Source organism: Lolium rigidum, unplaced genomic scaffold (genome assembly GCF_022539505.1).
Source record: "Lolium rigidum isolate FL_2022 unplaced genomic scaffold, APGP_CSIRO_Lrig_0.1 contig_8291_1, whole genome shotgun sequence".
NCBI lineage: Eukaryota > Viridiplantae > Streptophyta > Magnoliopsida > Poales > Poaceae > Lolium > Lolium rigidum.
In genome coordinates, this window is record NW_025901518.1 from 121,396 (window position 1) to 135,524 (window position 14,129).

General features: G+C 49.9%; 1 protein-coding gene across 2 annotated transcripts; it reads left to right on the top strand.

The window, feature by feature from the left end:
- Nucleotides 1-563: 563 nt before the first annotated feature.
- LOC124682301 (protein-ribulosamine 3-kinase, chloroplastic) lies at nt 564-3,403 on the top strand. 2 transcript variants are annotated; one of them, XM_047217015.1, is made up of 9 exons: nt 564-705; nt 921-1,074; nt 1,225-1,315; nt 1,604-1,717; nt 1,787-1,875; nt 2,070-2,188; nt 2,363-2,503; nt 2,641-2,717; nt 3,061-3,403. In XM_047217015.1, the coding sequence occupies exons 1-9, from the start codon at nt 579-581 to the stop codon at nt 3,205-3,207; spliced, it is 1,059 nt and encodes a 352-aa protein (XP_047072971.1). In that variant the 5' UTR covers nt 564-578; the 3' UTR covers nt 3,208-3,403. The 2 variants fall into 2 exon arrangements, with proteins under 2 accessions (XP_047072971.1, XP_047072973.1); XM_047217017.1 differs by having other exon boundaries at nt 1,604-1,678.
- Nucleotides 3,404-14,129: the final 10,726 nt, after the last annotated feature.

Consider the following 14,129-nt stretch of genomic DNA (forward strand, 5'->3'; position numbering starts at 1 on the left):
GCGGGGCGAGATGTTCGTTCGCCGCCGCTGCGCGCGCGCGGAGTGCGCGAAGCGCCCCGCTCGACGACGGCGATAACGATAATCGAGGCCGCGTGATCGCGATAACCGAGGCCGGTGTAGGCCGCGCGACGGCGAGTAGGTACGGCCATTGTAGTTTTAGGTTAACTCGACTAACCATCTCTGTAAAGATGGTCCTTTTGGCCAATCAATAGTAATGAAAAAATCTTTTGCTTACCTACTCACTGCCGACCGGGTCCGGATGCACCCAAGGCGGACAGATTCCGCGACCGCCGAGCGTCCGTGGAGACGCAAATCTGGCAAATATTTGGGCCAGGTTTGCGTCTCCGCGGACGGTCCGGTTACTATGCGTCGCCCCGTTGGAGGTAGTCTGCAGACGCATTTCCGGTCACGCTGGAGATGCCCTTACACCACGAATTGGGCCTCCGATGTTCATTCATGTCCAGTACAAAAGCTATTCATGTGGCTTGTCCTCACCAGGCCCATCAAGGTTTCGACTGGAACCTGTCAGCTGTCACTCCCGGCCACGGCAGCCGGCAGCCAATCGAAGCGCGCCGGAGATGGCAAACGTGGCGCTCCTCTCCGCCGCCTCGCCCTCCACCTCATCCGCCGCCTCGCTCCTCCCTCGCCGCCATCCATCTCGCCGCTCCGCCTGCTTCCCAAGACCAGCCTCCAAGCTGTCCGTCGGTAAGTCCGCCTCGACACTCGATGCCTGCTCTCCATCCCCAAAATTTAGGCCTCTCCCCGCTGTTACCTAGCCGCTGTAGCCCCGATGAACTCTTCCCTGTAATCTGAGCTGTGTCCATGCTTCTCAGTTTCTGCCGACTGTGCTGTGTGTTTTTATGTGTCACTCTGACGGTCTGTCTGACCTGCTTTGTGCGATTCTGCAACTCATTCTGCAGTGGCCGCAATGGGCGACGACCCGATCAAGGAATGGATCCTCACGGAGGGGAAGGCCACGAAGATTACAGGGACAAGCTCCATCGGGGGTGGCTGCATTAACGCTGCACAACGCTATGAGACCGACGCTGGCTCCTTTTTCGTGAAGACCAACAGGTGTGCTGAAACAAATTTATGTTTGAAGCTCATCATTTCGTGGAGTAGTGCACAATGCTAGTGGCAACTCATCATGTCGTCGGGCCCAATCTGCAATACTACTCCACACTGTTGCCAACGGCCGACTGCAATCATCTTGTTGTATGCCAGGCGCATCGGTCCATCTATGTTTGAAGGGGAGGCTCTGGGCCTGAAGGCAATGTATGACACCAAGTCAATCCGTGTTCCTTTGCCATACAAGGTGAGTAGAGACTCGGATGCAAGAACATGTACAAGTTGTGTGATGCATAAAACAGTACAATATATGACTAACACAATACGTGACTGAAACTGCATTGATGTGTGCACCATGCAATTTTGTTTTACAAGTTTGAAATGTGGTGTACGCTATTGCACTCAAACTGTTTCAATTCTACTCATATCAAGGTTGTTACATTATCTGAGGAACCTAGCGTCTACTGATTGGACTAGAACTAATATACAACTGTTGAGAAAATTTAGCATACTTACTCTGTGTACCCTAATACAGGTGGGATCGTTACCAACCGGCGGATCTTTTATCATCATGGAGTTTATTCAATTTGGTCGTTCTAGAGGAGACCAGGTAACCTTGTCCAGAAACCCCTTTCATACAAAGAAAAAGGTAACTTTGCACCTTATATTCCAATCTTTCGTTTGAATCCTTTATTTTGAACAAATCGGTTATTGCCAGTCAGCTCTGGGAAGGAAGCTCGCTGAAATGCATAAAGCTGCAAAATCTGATAAGGGCTATGGTTTCCATGTTGAAAATACAATTGGAAGGTACAGTTAAGTGTTTGGTATTCTAAAATTAGACGATTTATCCCTTTTATAACCAGAAGAGGTAGTTTCACAGTGACATGCATCTGCTCAATTTTACCTCTTGTTCTGTCTCTAGCTGTGTGACATGCAAAACTCAAGTTTGCTTGAAATCCTACTACATTGGTCTTTTTAACCCACCAATTTTCGCAATGTAGCACTCCCCAAATTAACACTTGGACTGCTGACTGGATTGAGTTTTACTCGAAGCATAGGCTGGGATACCAATTAGAGTTGATATCACAGCGGTTTGGAGATTCAGCCATATATGAAAAAGGTACATAGGAGAAAAGAGCAATAAATGTGAAGTTGACTTATGTGTTCCTAGTTCGTGTCATGCTCCATCAATAACTGGGTGCTCATCATTTCTCTTTCGATTTGTGATCATTCATCTTAGCTAACATTTGGCAAGTTTGCAACAATTCATATGATGTATGTTCCTCTTGAGCAGGTCAGCGATTGATCAAGAATATGCATCCACTTTTTGATGGTGCTGTTATTGAGCCATGCCTTCTTCACGGAGATTTATGGAGTGGAAACATAAGCTCTGATACTAATGGAGATCCTGTGATATTGGATCCAGCATGCTACTGTATGCAAAATTCATTATTTATTTCCTCCATTTCCAGAATCACAATTGTTTTATGCAGTCTATTGCTTTCCTGAATTTCTTGCACACACTTATTAGATCCCACAGGCAGTACCTCATCATTTTTTCTTTATCTGCAGATGGACACAATGAAGCAGAGTTTGGGATGTCGTGGTGTGCTGGATTTGGAGGGGAATTCTATAACTCTTATTTTGAGGTATCCACTTTTTCATTTTGCTCCACACCTGTATCTGGCACCACTAGCATATGCAGATAAAGAATTCACTTATCATTATCCGAAATGCTGAAAGGGTCAACTAACTGGTTGCTACTTCAAAACTAATTGATATTTTGCAATAAATTGGGATACAATTTCTGTATCACTCCGATAAAATAAAGTCCCTCACCTTGAGTTGTACTCATTGAGTTCATTCCCCTGAGTGGGCTACTCAATTTGTCTCTCTCTCTTCCTATATAACTATCACCTCTTGTACCGGGTGGCTACTGAATTTACTGTTATGATAGAAAGTTTGAATGTAACATACTGAACTTCAATTCAGGTGATGCCAAAACAGCCAGGCTTTGAGAAGAGAAGGGACCTGTATCTCCTCTACCACTACCTGAATCACTACAACCTTTTTGGCTCTGGGTACCGCTCATCAGCTATGTCTATCATTGACGACTACTTGCGGATGCTGAAGGCATAGCCCCACTTAGTGCAACAGAAAAAGAAGTAAGCGATGCAGGTATAGATGACATGTTTTATGTATAATTCTGCAGATGTTGCGAACTTAGTGCAACATCTTCACACTTCGCTGTACATTCTTTTTACCCTTTTCTTACAGCACTGTACAACTGAAAGATCTTCACATATATATATGTAAATGTGACGGTGTTAATCCATGTGATCTTGTTTCTTGATAACTTTGCGTATGACCCAAAAAAGAAAGTGTATGCTTTCACTGTCATCTGTAGTATGGTGGACTGTTATCAGGATACTGTCGTCGGGGATCCGCGAGAACGGGTCAACCTGATAGTGACCCTCTGACCAACTAAACTATCCCTAGTCAATTGGATTGACACTAATATGATACATGTCTGCTGCCTGGGCGTTCTTAACATCCCTGTAAAGGCAGCATCCATGCCTGCGCACTGAGGACATTTTTAACAACCTAGGACGGCCCGACGTGGCGGCTCGCCATTCGACCACCCCATGAAAAGATGATGAGAACTTTAGGCTTTGCCTCATCCTGTGTGCTCCCCAGCTAATCCCTCGCAAAGCAAGCAGCCCAGACGCGTTTGAGAATTCTTTCCAATTCTTCACCGCCAATGGCACCAAACCCCCTGTTTTTAAACCCTCGGCGTGATCCTCGGAATTACAGCACGTTCCTGGCTGCCACTGGCATTATCGTTCCCCTGCACTTCCCTGGAAGTTTTAGCTTGTTTTGAACGCCCTTGTGCTGTGCATTGGTGTATTCGTTTGCGTGCGCGCGGACGTGAACGTGGCGTTGTTGCTGCCGGGGATCAGAGAGCCGGGCAAGTCCAGCAGGATCTGGCTGGGCACGTACCGGACGCCGGAGATGGCCGCCGCCGCGTACGACGTCGCCGCATTGGCGCTGCGGGGCGCCGAGGCCGCCGGCCCCGCGCTCAACTTCCCCTACGAGGCATTGTCGCGCCCAGCGCCGGTCTCGCGCGCGCCGGACGACATCAGAGCGGCCGCCACGGCCGCTGCGGCGGCCATGGTGAGCGGTGCCGGGAATCTGCAGGTGGCTGATAGCGCCTGTTCTGGGGCGGGTGATCAGCGGCACGTGGTGGATGTGGACGACGTGCTCGAGATGCCGCGGCTGCTGGCGAGCATGGCGGAGGGGCTGATGATGAGCCCGCCGAGGCTGGGCACGGCGCCGGTGGAGGCGGAAGACGACCACGGCATGAGCTTGTGGGAACACTTCTGAGCTCTCAAATGTAGATTATTGTCGTATCATCAGTGTACAAAACTACAATCTGCAAAACTTGAACATATGAGAACGTGTTCAAATTTTTAGCCCCAAGCTTAGAGCGCCATGTGCCAAGTGGTGGCTTATTCATGCGTAGCTGGGTTGACACTTGACGAAATTTTGACAAAAAGGACCACATGTCCTAACGAATTGCCAGAAAAGACCACCTGCAAATTTTTTTGTCAAAAAGGACCACCACCCTGTGGCGGCAGGACGTGCCAAGCAACACGTGGCATCTGCCGCCGGTGGTTGTGGCGGCAGAGCCTGCCGCCGCTCTCCATGGCGGCACGTTAAGATGCCACCCGCGCGGTTAGTCTGGCGTTTGAGGGAGTGGACCATGCCGCCACGGGCGTGGGCGGCAAGATGTGCTTTGGTTTGCAGGCCGACCGTGCCGCAGCTTGTCCAGCAAAACAGAGTCAGGTGATTAATTAAAAGGGTCTAGCTCAACACGAGGTGTGTCCTTGGTCTGCAGGCTCTGCCTTGGTTGCCATAAGTGGTGTTAGTCATTTTCAATGGGACGACGCAAACAGACGCTAAACGATCGCGCGTGTTGAAAATACATCTGGTACCGTTCTAGCGGGATAATGCATAGTGATCGGGTCGTTCGCACCGACGCAAACGCGACCCAAATATGCGCTAGGTTTGCATCTGCGCGGACGCAAGTGACCGCTCGCTTTTCCACCGGGCGCCTCGGCCTCCTTCTCCCACCATTGCTTCTTCGCCAGCGGAAGTGGTGGCGAGGCGTCCTCCTCCTTGACGCGGGAGCGGTGGCCCGACCCCGTCGTCCGACGAACCGGAGCAGAGGACGCGCGCCTCGCGTCGTCGCGGATGACGACGCCTCCGGAAGGAGGCGCGGGCGCGGCCGAGCGCGTGCGACGGCAGACGATCCGGTGCGTGAGGTTCCGGATGACGCGGTCCGTTCCGACGCCCTCTGCCGGGTAGGCGGCGGCGCCATGTTCGCCGCCTGCGGGAAGTATAGCGGCTCCCGTTGCGCGTGGACGGTAGCCGTATTGGCGGAGTGTGTCGTTGACGTCGCGGCCGTACCACCAGGCACAGCGGCCGACGTTGTTGAAGCGGCCGCCCGAGGGGTTGTCCGTCCGCGCGAGCTCGACGGCGTGCTCGTGTCCAAAGTGCCCTGCGTCAACTTGTACTGTACTGGCACGGGGATGCGGTGCCAGTACAGCACGTCGGCCTCGTCGAACGTCAGCTGCGTCGAGCGGAGCATGCTGCCGCCGCTGCCGCCGGCCTGGTCGTTGTGCGCCAGCGCATCGGCGGGGTGCGTGGGTGGTGGTTCGCGCGGAGGTTTAGGACGGCGGCAGCTAGGGTTGGACGGCGGGGAAAAGAGAGAAGTGTGCGCCGGTGGAGTTTTATGGGAGGCGACGGACGCGCATTGAAGGCGCATGGGTAAGGTAGGTGGACGCCGCGTGGCCAATCGCCGCCCTCACCGTTTTAGTTTCCGCGCGGAAACCATTACGCCGATGGCCAACCTCTCCGCGTCGTTTCTGATGCGAACCGCCGCGTCCCCTCGCTGACAAGGCGCCCACACCCGCGAAAACCGTCGTTCCGCGGACACTGTCGTCTTCCACGAATGGCAGCAGGCCTTGGCGGAGGGCCGGAACTTCGACTTCCCGGACAACATGACGGACGACGAGATGGCGAAGGTCGCCGTCCTCGTCTCCGAGTACGACACGCTCGTGCGGCCGCGCGCTGCCCCGCTATGCCACCGCCGTCATGCCGCCGGGCCTGTCGGCGGATGAAGCATCTCGACGGGCGCTCCTGAGTCGGCGGCGCCTCCGCCACCGCCGCCGCGAGCCGCATGCTCAGGCGCTTCCACCGCCGCCACAACCGCGGCGCTCTGGGCGTCTCCACCGCCGCCACGGCCGCGATGCTCGGGCGCCTCCACCGCCGCCACAACCATAGCACTGGGCGCCTCCACCGCCGCCACAGCCGCAACCTCCTCAACCTCGAGCACCGGCGGTGGCGCGCCCGGCGTACGCTCCCCCGGATGGCAACTGACCTTGGGTCATACCGAAGCTCATCGTGCTCGACAGCGACGAGGAGCAGCACAGCGACGAGGATCAGTAGGCGTTTAGGTTTATTTTTTATGTTTTAAATATGTAAATTATGTTTCATGTTTAAAAAAATGATTCGTCACAAAAAATGCGTCTTGCCGCTGGAGCCATCCCGACGCAAACGGACGCACGGTCGATTTCGACCAAAAGGGTCGGCGAAACGGACGCGCGCGGACGCTATAATGCGTCACGCCGCTAGACATGCCCTTAGAAACAAAATCCATTCGCTGAGCCACCTTTTCTACTCCGATATGTAATACGTACAGTTGTACAGTTGCTATCACCTATAGCCACCTAGCTAGCTGCCGCGCGGTCGGCCTGCAAGCTGCCAGCGCTGTGAGCTCTGCCTCAACGCCTGGCTAACGGAGCAGGCTTGGCTCCTAACGTGCCGCCATAGAGAGGGGCGGCACGCTCTGCCGCCACAGCCACCGGCGGCAGGTGCCACCTGGCACGTCCTGTCGCCACATGAAGGTGGTCCGTTTTGTCAATTTTTTTCTTAGGTGGTCTTTTCTGGTAATTTATTGGAGCATGTGGTCCTTTCTGTCAAAATTTCGACACTTGACACGAGAATAGAAACACTCGTGTTATTACATATGTTAAGCTCTACTATGACAAAGGTTGTCGGGCTTGAGCGAGGGAGGAGTGGCGCCCTCGAGTGGTAGTCAAAAGATATATTTGTAATTTTTAAAATTTCACTTACTGCTATTGAGAATTATGAATAGATAGGTGATTTTTAGAAAGCCAAAACCAGATTAAAGAAAAAGTTGAGTTTCAAAAAAAAAAAGATGTGATGCTCGCGCAATGCATGACGGAGGCGTCGTGCGTGTTGTGCGGCCCATCGATCACCTTTGTGCAATTCAACTACTGTATGTGATGCTTAAGATGGTCGGTACGCGCAACTGCCAAATTGAGTGGGGCGGACACATTGATACTAGGGGCGCATTTGGTAGCTTGGATGCTGTGCCCCACAGTTTCTGGGGCTGTTTAGTTTGATGTGTTCCTCCGTGTTGCCGCACCTCACGAGTTTTAAAGCACCTCCGGGACAGGCCCGGGCCGAAGAACGCCCAGTTTGACAATTTTTCCAGGGACAGCCCTGGTGAGACGAAAATTGACAACGCCGTTCACGCAGGCGCTTCGCCTAGCCGAAATTCCAGCATTGTTGCGCAACAAATGTAGGGGTAACCTCCCTCTTCAGTTACCTTCCCCATTAGCCCTTTCCCAAATTTTTCCTTCCCTCAATTTTCGCACCGACGGCGGCTGCGGCAACCAAGATCTGTCAGCGTGCATCTCCCTTCGGTCTCCGGCGCCAAACCAGGGTCATCGTTTCTAGCCGCGGCGCCGGACCAGGGTCGTCGTTTCCAGCCGCGGCGGAGCCTGCACACATCTGCTGCGGCTTCCGGCCGTGTCCATCGTCCGCCATGACGAAGGTAAGGGGAAACTCTTCTGGTCTACTGTAATGTCAGATTCATGTTGGTAGAACTAGTTAGGTTCTATAAGACCGTTTGTAATGCATAGATCTTGTTTGAGTAGACCAACCAGCTCCAGCTTGTGCATCACGCCGCAACACTCATCGTTTGCATACAAATCTGGATCTTGATGGTGCACAAGAGAACAGTTAGGCATGCTCTTTTTCCTCGTGTCAGTTACGGTTCTAAACGAGATCAGGAGAGGATTACGAACCTAAAGTACATCTGCAACTCTAACGATGTAGAGGCTATCCAGATGTTTCGGATGAGAAGAGCCCCTTTCTTTTCACTTGTGAAAACATTCAACGAGAGAGGACTGCTGGTTGAAAGCATCCACACCACTATCGAAGAACAACTCGCACATTCAGGCGATCAACGAACACACCACCCAAGATCAAGAACAGCTGCAGGTGATTCCCGTATTTCAGGGTGACTACAAAATCATGTGCGTTCTACTAAGTACGCACATAAATAAAAAATGAGAATTAGAAGCCGTACGGAACTGCTAATTGTGAGCTAATTAACTACTAAGTACATGCGATTAATTTACCTGATTAATTTACATGCAGTGGGCTCTTCAACATGAGAGCAATCCAAAAACGCTGATGAATTTTGACCCAATGCACAATCTTAAAAGGGGATTTACATGGCACGAAAAAAATCTTAATTTCTTGTGGTAAGAAGCAAAGCAGAAAAGCACAATATTCTGATTGACGAAACCTAGCTGACAGAAAATTCCTTGCAAATAAATTTACATAACAGTTGTCAAAACCCGCGAATAATGTCAAACAAAGCATCAAAAAAACTTAACTATTTGGCGCTTACTTCTTTCTGATACTGTTAGATGAGTAGAGAAATGAGGGAAGCGACCGACAGTTTGCTGGAACCTAGCATTATATTGGCACCAACTTAGAGTTTCATGTGCCTTGCACCTGAAAGAGATAACATGAAATTGTTGGTCACACAAAGAACATGGTAGTATGAATAATGATCGCGCTACAAAGAACACGATGGAACCTTGGACTAACAATACAATGACCCAACTAAAGCTCTGAGCCTCAATGCTAAGGGAAAAGGAGCATTGAGTTTATGATGTGTTTATAAGAAGAAAAATGACCTCTCTGATCCTACTGGGTAGTTTAACTTATATTCAGTTCCTCAAGTTAGTGGTAACAGAGCACTTCTATAATCAAGAAATATAGCTACTTACCACTTACCATACATTCTTATTTCTCAGCCAAACACCTATTTAGTTGCATGAATGCTTATAGTTTACTACTATAATTGTAAATTTAGTATAAGATCGGCCACTTATTATTCTTTCAATGATTTTCTGATGCACCCAAAAGTTGTATATAGTCAACTCTTTTTTAATTCCTATTTAATGATAACACAATACTCTCAAAGGGATTGCCTCAATGCCTCTGCCGTCCTCTTTTCTTGCATTTTGTAGGCATCGACACGCTGGCAACTTGCAATTTACTAGTCTCTAGAGACACTCGAAATTTATTCGGTCAGTCTTCCAGACCTTCCCATATCAAGGTTTATCTGACGTTTGTTTTATGACAGAGCTAGCTGGAGTCAGAACTTGACACTCCTGCTCCCAAAGCGCTACAGCTACTCAAATTAACTAAATCCGAGAACGGAGACTACCTGTGTGTAATCCCCTACGCGCGTGTGCCTCCGTACGCATATTTTACCTGGTGACAAAACGAATCTCACGGCGACGAATCGAGACCCGTCCGGGAAACAGCGCCGAAGCTTCACAGGTTCGTCAACGCTAGGCTGCAGTACACTTTAGAGAGAATTCCTTATTTGGCCCTGGTTTAAATTTGACTTCCTTTCTTGGCCCTAAAAATTTTCCACTTCCCTTTTTGACACTATATTTTTTGTTGGTTCCCTCATATGGCCCTGTAGTGCAATCTGAGTACCAACGGTGTTAACTAGGTACCTAAAATGTCACTTTTGCCCCTGGTGCAATATGTGAATTTGGCTCAGATTTGGCCCGTACCTCCTTTGTGTGAGGCATTTGTCAAGCACACACCGCGTCATCTCGTGTTCTTTGAGGGTCTCTGTTTCTCTCCGTAATTAATAAATGCAGTTTACTTGCCGACTTGCCGTGTCGCTTTACCGTAACCAACATTCGAGTTCTGCAGCTCGGTCAGCCCGCAGCGCCGCCGCACATCCCCGCTGCTGTATCGCTAATACATAGCCACTTCCGAGCTCTGCAGCTCGGCCAGCTCGCAGCACCGTTAGAGCATCTCCAGTCGCGTCCCCCAAAACGTTCCCCAAACCGCGCCGGATCGAGCGTTTGGAGGACGTGTTTTGTTCGTGCCGCGTTTGGGGGACGTCACTCCCCAGCCGCGTCCCCCAAACGTCTCCTTCAAATGAATATTGGTGCACGAAACAAAGGTTTTCATTCAATTTTGATTATATATTACAAAGTTTGAATGAAAACGGCTGGAGCTTCATCTAAACCTGACCATCGACCGCCGGCGTTGCGTTCGACGGCCCCGCCCCGTCGTCGCCTCCCCTACACCGCAGCTCCTCCTGCGCGCGCCTGCTCTCCTTGCGTTCGGCGGTGGCCCGACGGCTCCGCTCCCGCCGCGCGTCCTCCTCCTCCGCGCGCCTCCTCTCGTTGCGTTCGGCATAGAACGCCGCTAGATCCGCCGCGTGCGCCGCCTCACGCCGCTGGCGGGCCTGCTGCTCGAGTACCTCCCACCGCTGCTGACGAGAGCCAGGCCAAAGCGGCGTCCCTCGCCGCCGCTGCTCATCCCGGGTCGTGGGGTCGGTGTCGACCTGCGATTCCGGGACTGGAAGTGGAGGAGACGGCGGTGGAGGGAAGTGGCCTGCACCGGGGCGGTTCGCCATTGCCACTGGTGAAGGAGGAGACGGCGGCGGAGCGACGAGGGCTGTGTTTGTTGCCGGCGGGGTGTGGTGGCTACCATTGAGCCGGGAGACCTTTTATAGACGCCGGCGTCGGGGAAGAAAGCGCGGGAACAAGCGAGAAGAGGCGGGAAGATCGCGCGGAACGGGCGGTGGCGTGCGAACGCCGACGACGCGCGTGAGGCCGCGCAGCACCGACGAGACGTCTCGCCCTGCCCCTCCGTCGCCATTAAGGCAAAGATGCCGCCGTGTGTCACTGCGCGCGACGGTTAGGGTTAAAATTAACGCGTGCCGGCTGACGGGTCGGCCCCGCCACTCCCGTCTCGCTACCCGGTGTGTCGCGTCCCGGTGCGTCCCCTGTGGGACGGGGACGGACTCGGGACGCCGGACACCGTATCGGGACGCGCCGGACAAAAATGGGCTTTGAGGGACGCGGCTGGAACGCATTTTTTGTCCGACGCGCCCCCAATCCTTTTAGGGGACGCTTTGAGGAACGCGACTGGAGATGCTCTTACACCTCGGCCAAGCCCGACCGCTCGGCTGCGCAAGCCTTTTCTCAGGCCATCCCGCTCAGCCAGCTCGCTGCGCTCGCCACTTTTACGAAGGCGATTTGTGTGATGCGTTGCCTGGTTGCTAGCTAGTGTGTGGCTGCACGATGGGCATGGAGGCATGCATGCTAGCTCAACTAGCTAGCTTCCGTGCATACATACGCTGTAGGTCTGCAGTAAGTGTGGTGCACGCAGCACGCGAGTCGAGAAGGTGGCGTATGCATGCAGGCTAGGAGGCGGTCTCGGCGAAGTGAAATAAATTTGATGAGGGCTTTTTTTTTTTTTGCAAATAGCCACGGCCAACCGATTGAAACAGGGTTATATTGGTCCAAGAAAAGTAAAGTTAACGGAAAGGGCTAACAGAGTTGACGGGAGGGCCATATAGGGAATCAAACGAAGTTTTAGTGTCAAAAAGGGAAGAATCTTTTTTGCAGGGCCAAGAAAGGAAGTCAAATTTCTACCAGGGCCAAATAAGGAATTCTCTCTACACTTTACCACCTTGGTCCGGTAGATTTTAATCGCGTAGGGGGAGGGGGGACAAAATGGCGTGGTGTAGCAAGTGCCCGAGCACTGAGCACAAACATAAAGTTCAGTAACTATACGACGTACGTACGCCCAAGAAAATGAACTATACTACCTACGTACTACGGCTGCACATATACACGAATAAAGCGAATGAGTTGTCAAAAACAATTGATCACGTACATGTGACCCCCTCTTCATTTCCACAGTAAATTGCAGCGTGGTACTCGCTTGACTATTTTGACACGCACGCAATGGAACGAAGGTCGTATATAGGGCTAGATGAGGAGAGCACGTACAACGGGAGAAAAGCCCGATCCCGCATGATTGTCCGAATGAACGTACTACTCATGAAGTGGTATGGCTGCGTAGCTATTTTCAGAGTATAGGGTTATGGTCTAGTACGTGCTCGTTGCTGTCAACATATTAAGGCCACATTTATGTAGTACTTTTTTTTGCGGGTACATTTATATGGTACTTGGGAAATTGATTGAGAAATTTAATCCGTGGATGAGGACTTTTGTGATGACCAAAAAACAAATTCATTATTGCGATGCACATACATAAACCATATTCCGTACTATGTACCCCGATCACTACAGGAAAACGGTGAGATGCTGATGGCTAATAGCTATGCCGAGGGCCATTTGTTGAGACCGCCGGCGTAGGCTCTAGATGGCTACGGCCGATTAAAAACCGTCAGCATAGCTTGGTTGTCGGCATAGTGAGATCTAAGCAGGCGACCACCGTCGGTGTAGCCAGACCGTAGGTATAGATGGTGCTATGCCGAGGGCTACCATCGGCACAGCTAGGCCGCCGGCATAGCTAGAAAGAAACAATACGAAGGTTTTGTTTTATAAAAAAGAATCTTATGCATATGTCCTAACATAACATGATATACCGAGAGACTCCCGCTACCAAAATCATGACATAGTTTGTTCAAATGATCCTATATTATGTGTATGTGTGTATCTTGGGGTGCCAACGGAATGTTGATGTTGGGTTTTTGAATTGTCTTTGCACAGAAATCCATTATTTATTTTAAATGTTTGTAATGGGTTTTTTTTTTGTGAAGCACCTACCAAAAAAATTCCAAAATTTGACCATCCAAATTTTCAAGAATACTGGAACACATTGTGTGTACAAATATCCAACTGGTTGCATCTTAAAGTATGTCTAGGTACCTCTCACCAAAAGGGCAAATAGTGATCGATTAAGTTGGAAGGGGGCATTTTAATCTACAGGTGGGTGCTTGATAGTTTGCTCATGATTTATTCGAAAAATTATTTTTGGGTTCCCAACTATTTATTTCATCATAGATACATAAAAGTTCAGCAAGATTCAGCCCCTAGGTCAAAAGTTAATGCCCACCATTTTGGTAACATTTTAAATCAAGCACAAGTAATTCAAAAAAATCAAAAAATATAAAGCATTTGCATTATGTCATCTTATGTGACCTAGTTGCTAGGAAAAATAACAAACTTGAGTATCCCAAATATTCTAGAACAGCCTTCTTAGAATGGCCTACCATTTATGAAATTTAATGGCTTTCGAACCAAATGAGCTATGTCATGACTAAAATCATGGCATAGTTCGTTCAAATAACCCCATATTATGCATACGTGTGCATCTTGGGATGAGAATGAATGTTTAGGTTTGGGTTTTGAATTGTCTTTGCATAAAAAATCCATTTTTATTTTCTAAGTATCAATAATGGTTTTTTCCTGAAACACCTACTAAAAAACAATTTCAAAATTGGACCATCCAAAATTTAAAGAATACTAGAACACATTGCGTGTACAAATAATCAATTGCCTCTCAAAATATTTCTAGGTGCCTCTCACGAAAAGGACAAATAGTGGTCGATTCAGGTGGAAGGGGAGCCATTTTGAACTACAGGCGCTTGACAGTTTGCTCATGATTTTTTCAAAAAATTATTTTTAGGTTACCAACTTTTTGTTTCATCATAGGTACATAATTGTTTTTGCAAGATTCAGCCCCTAGGTTACAAAGTTCATGCCCACCGTTTTGGCCACAATTCAAATCAGACACAAGTAATTTAAAACAAATCAAAAAATTCAAACCTTCGCACCGTGTCATCTTATGTGAACTAGTTGCTAGGAAAAATATCAAACTTGAGT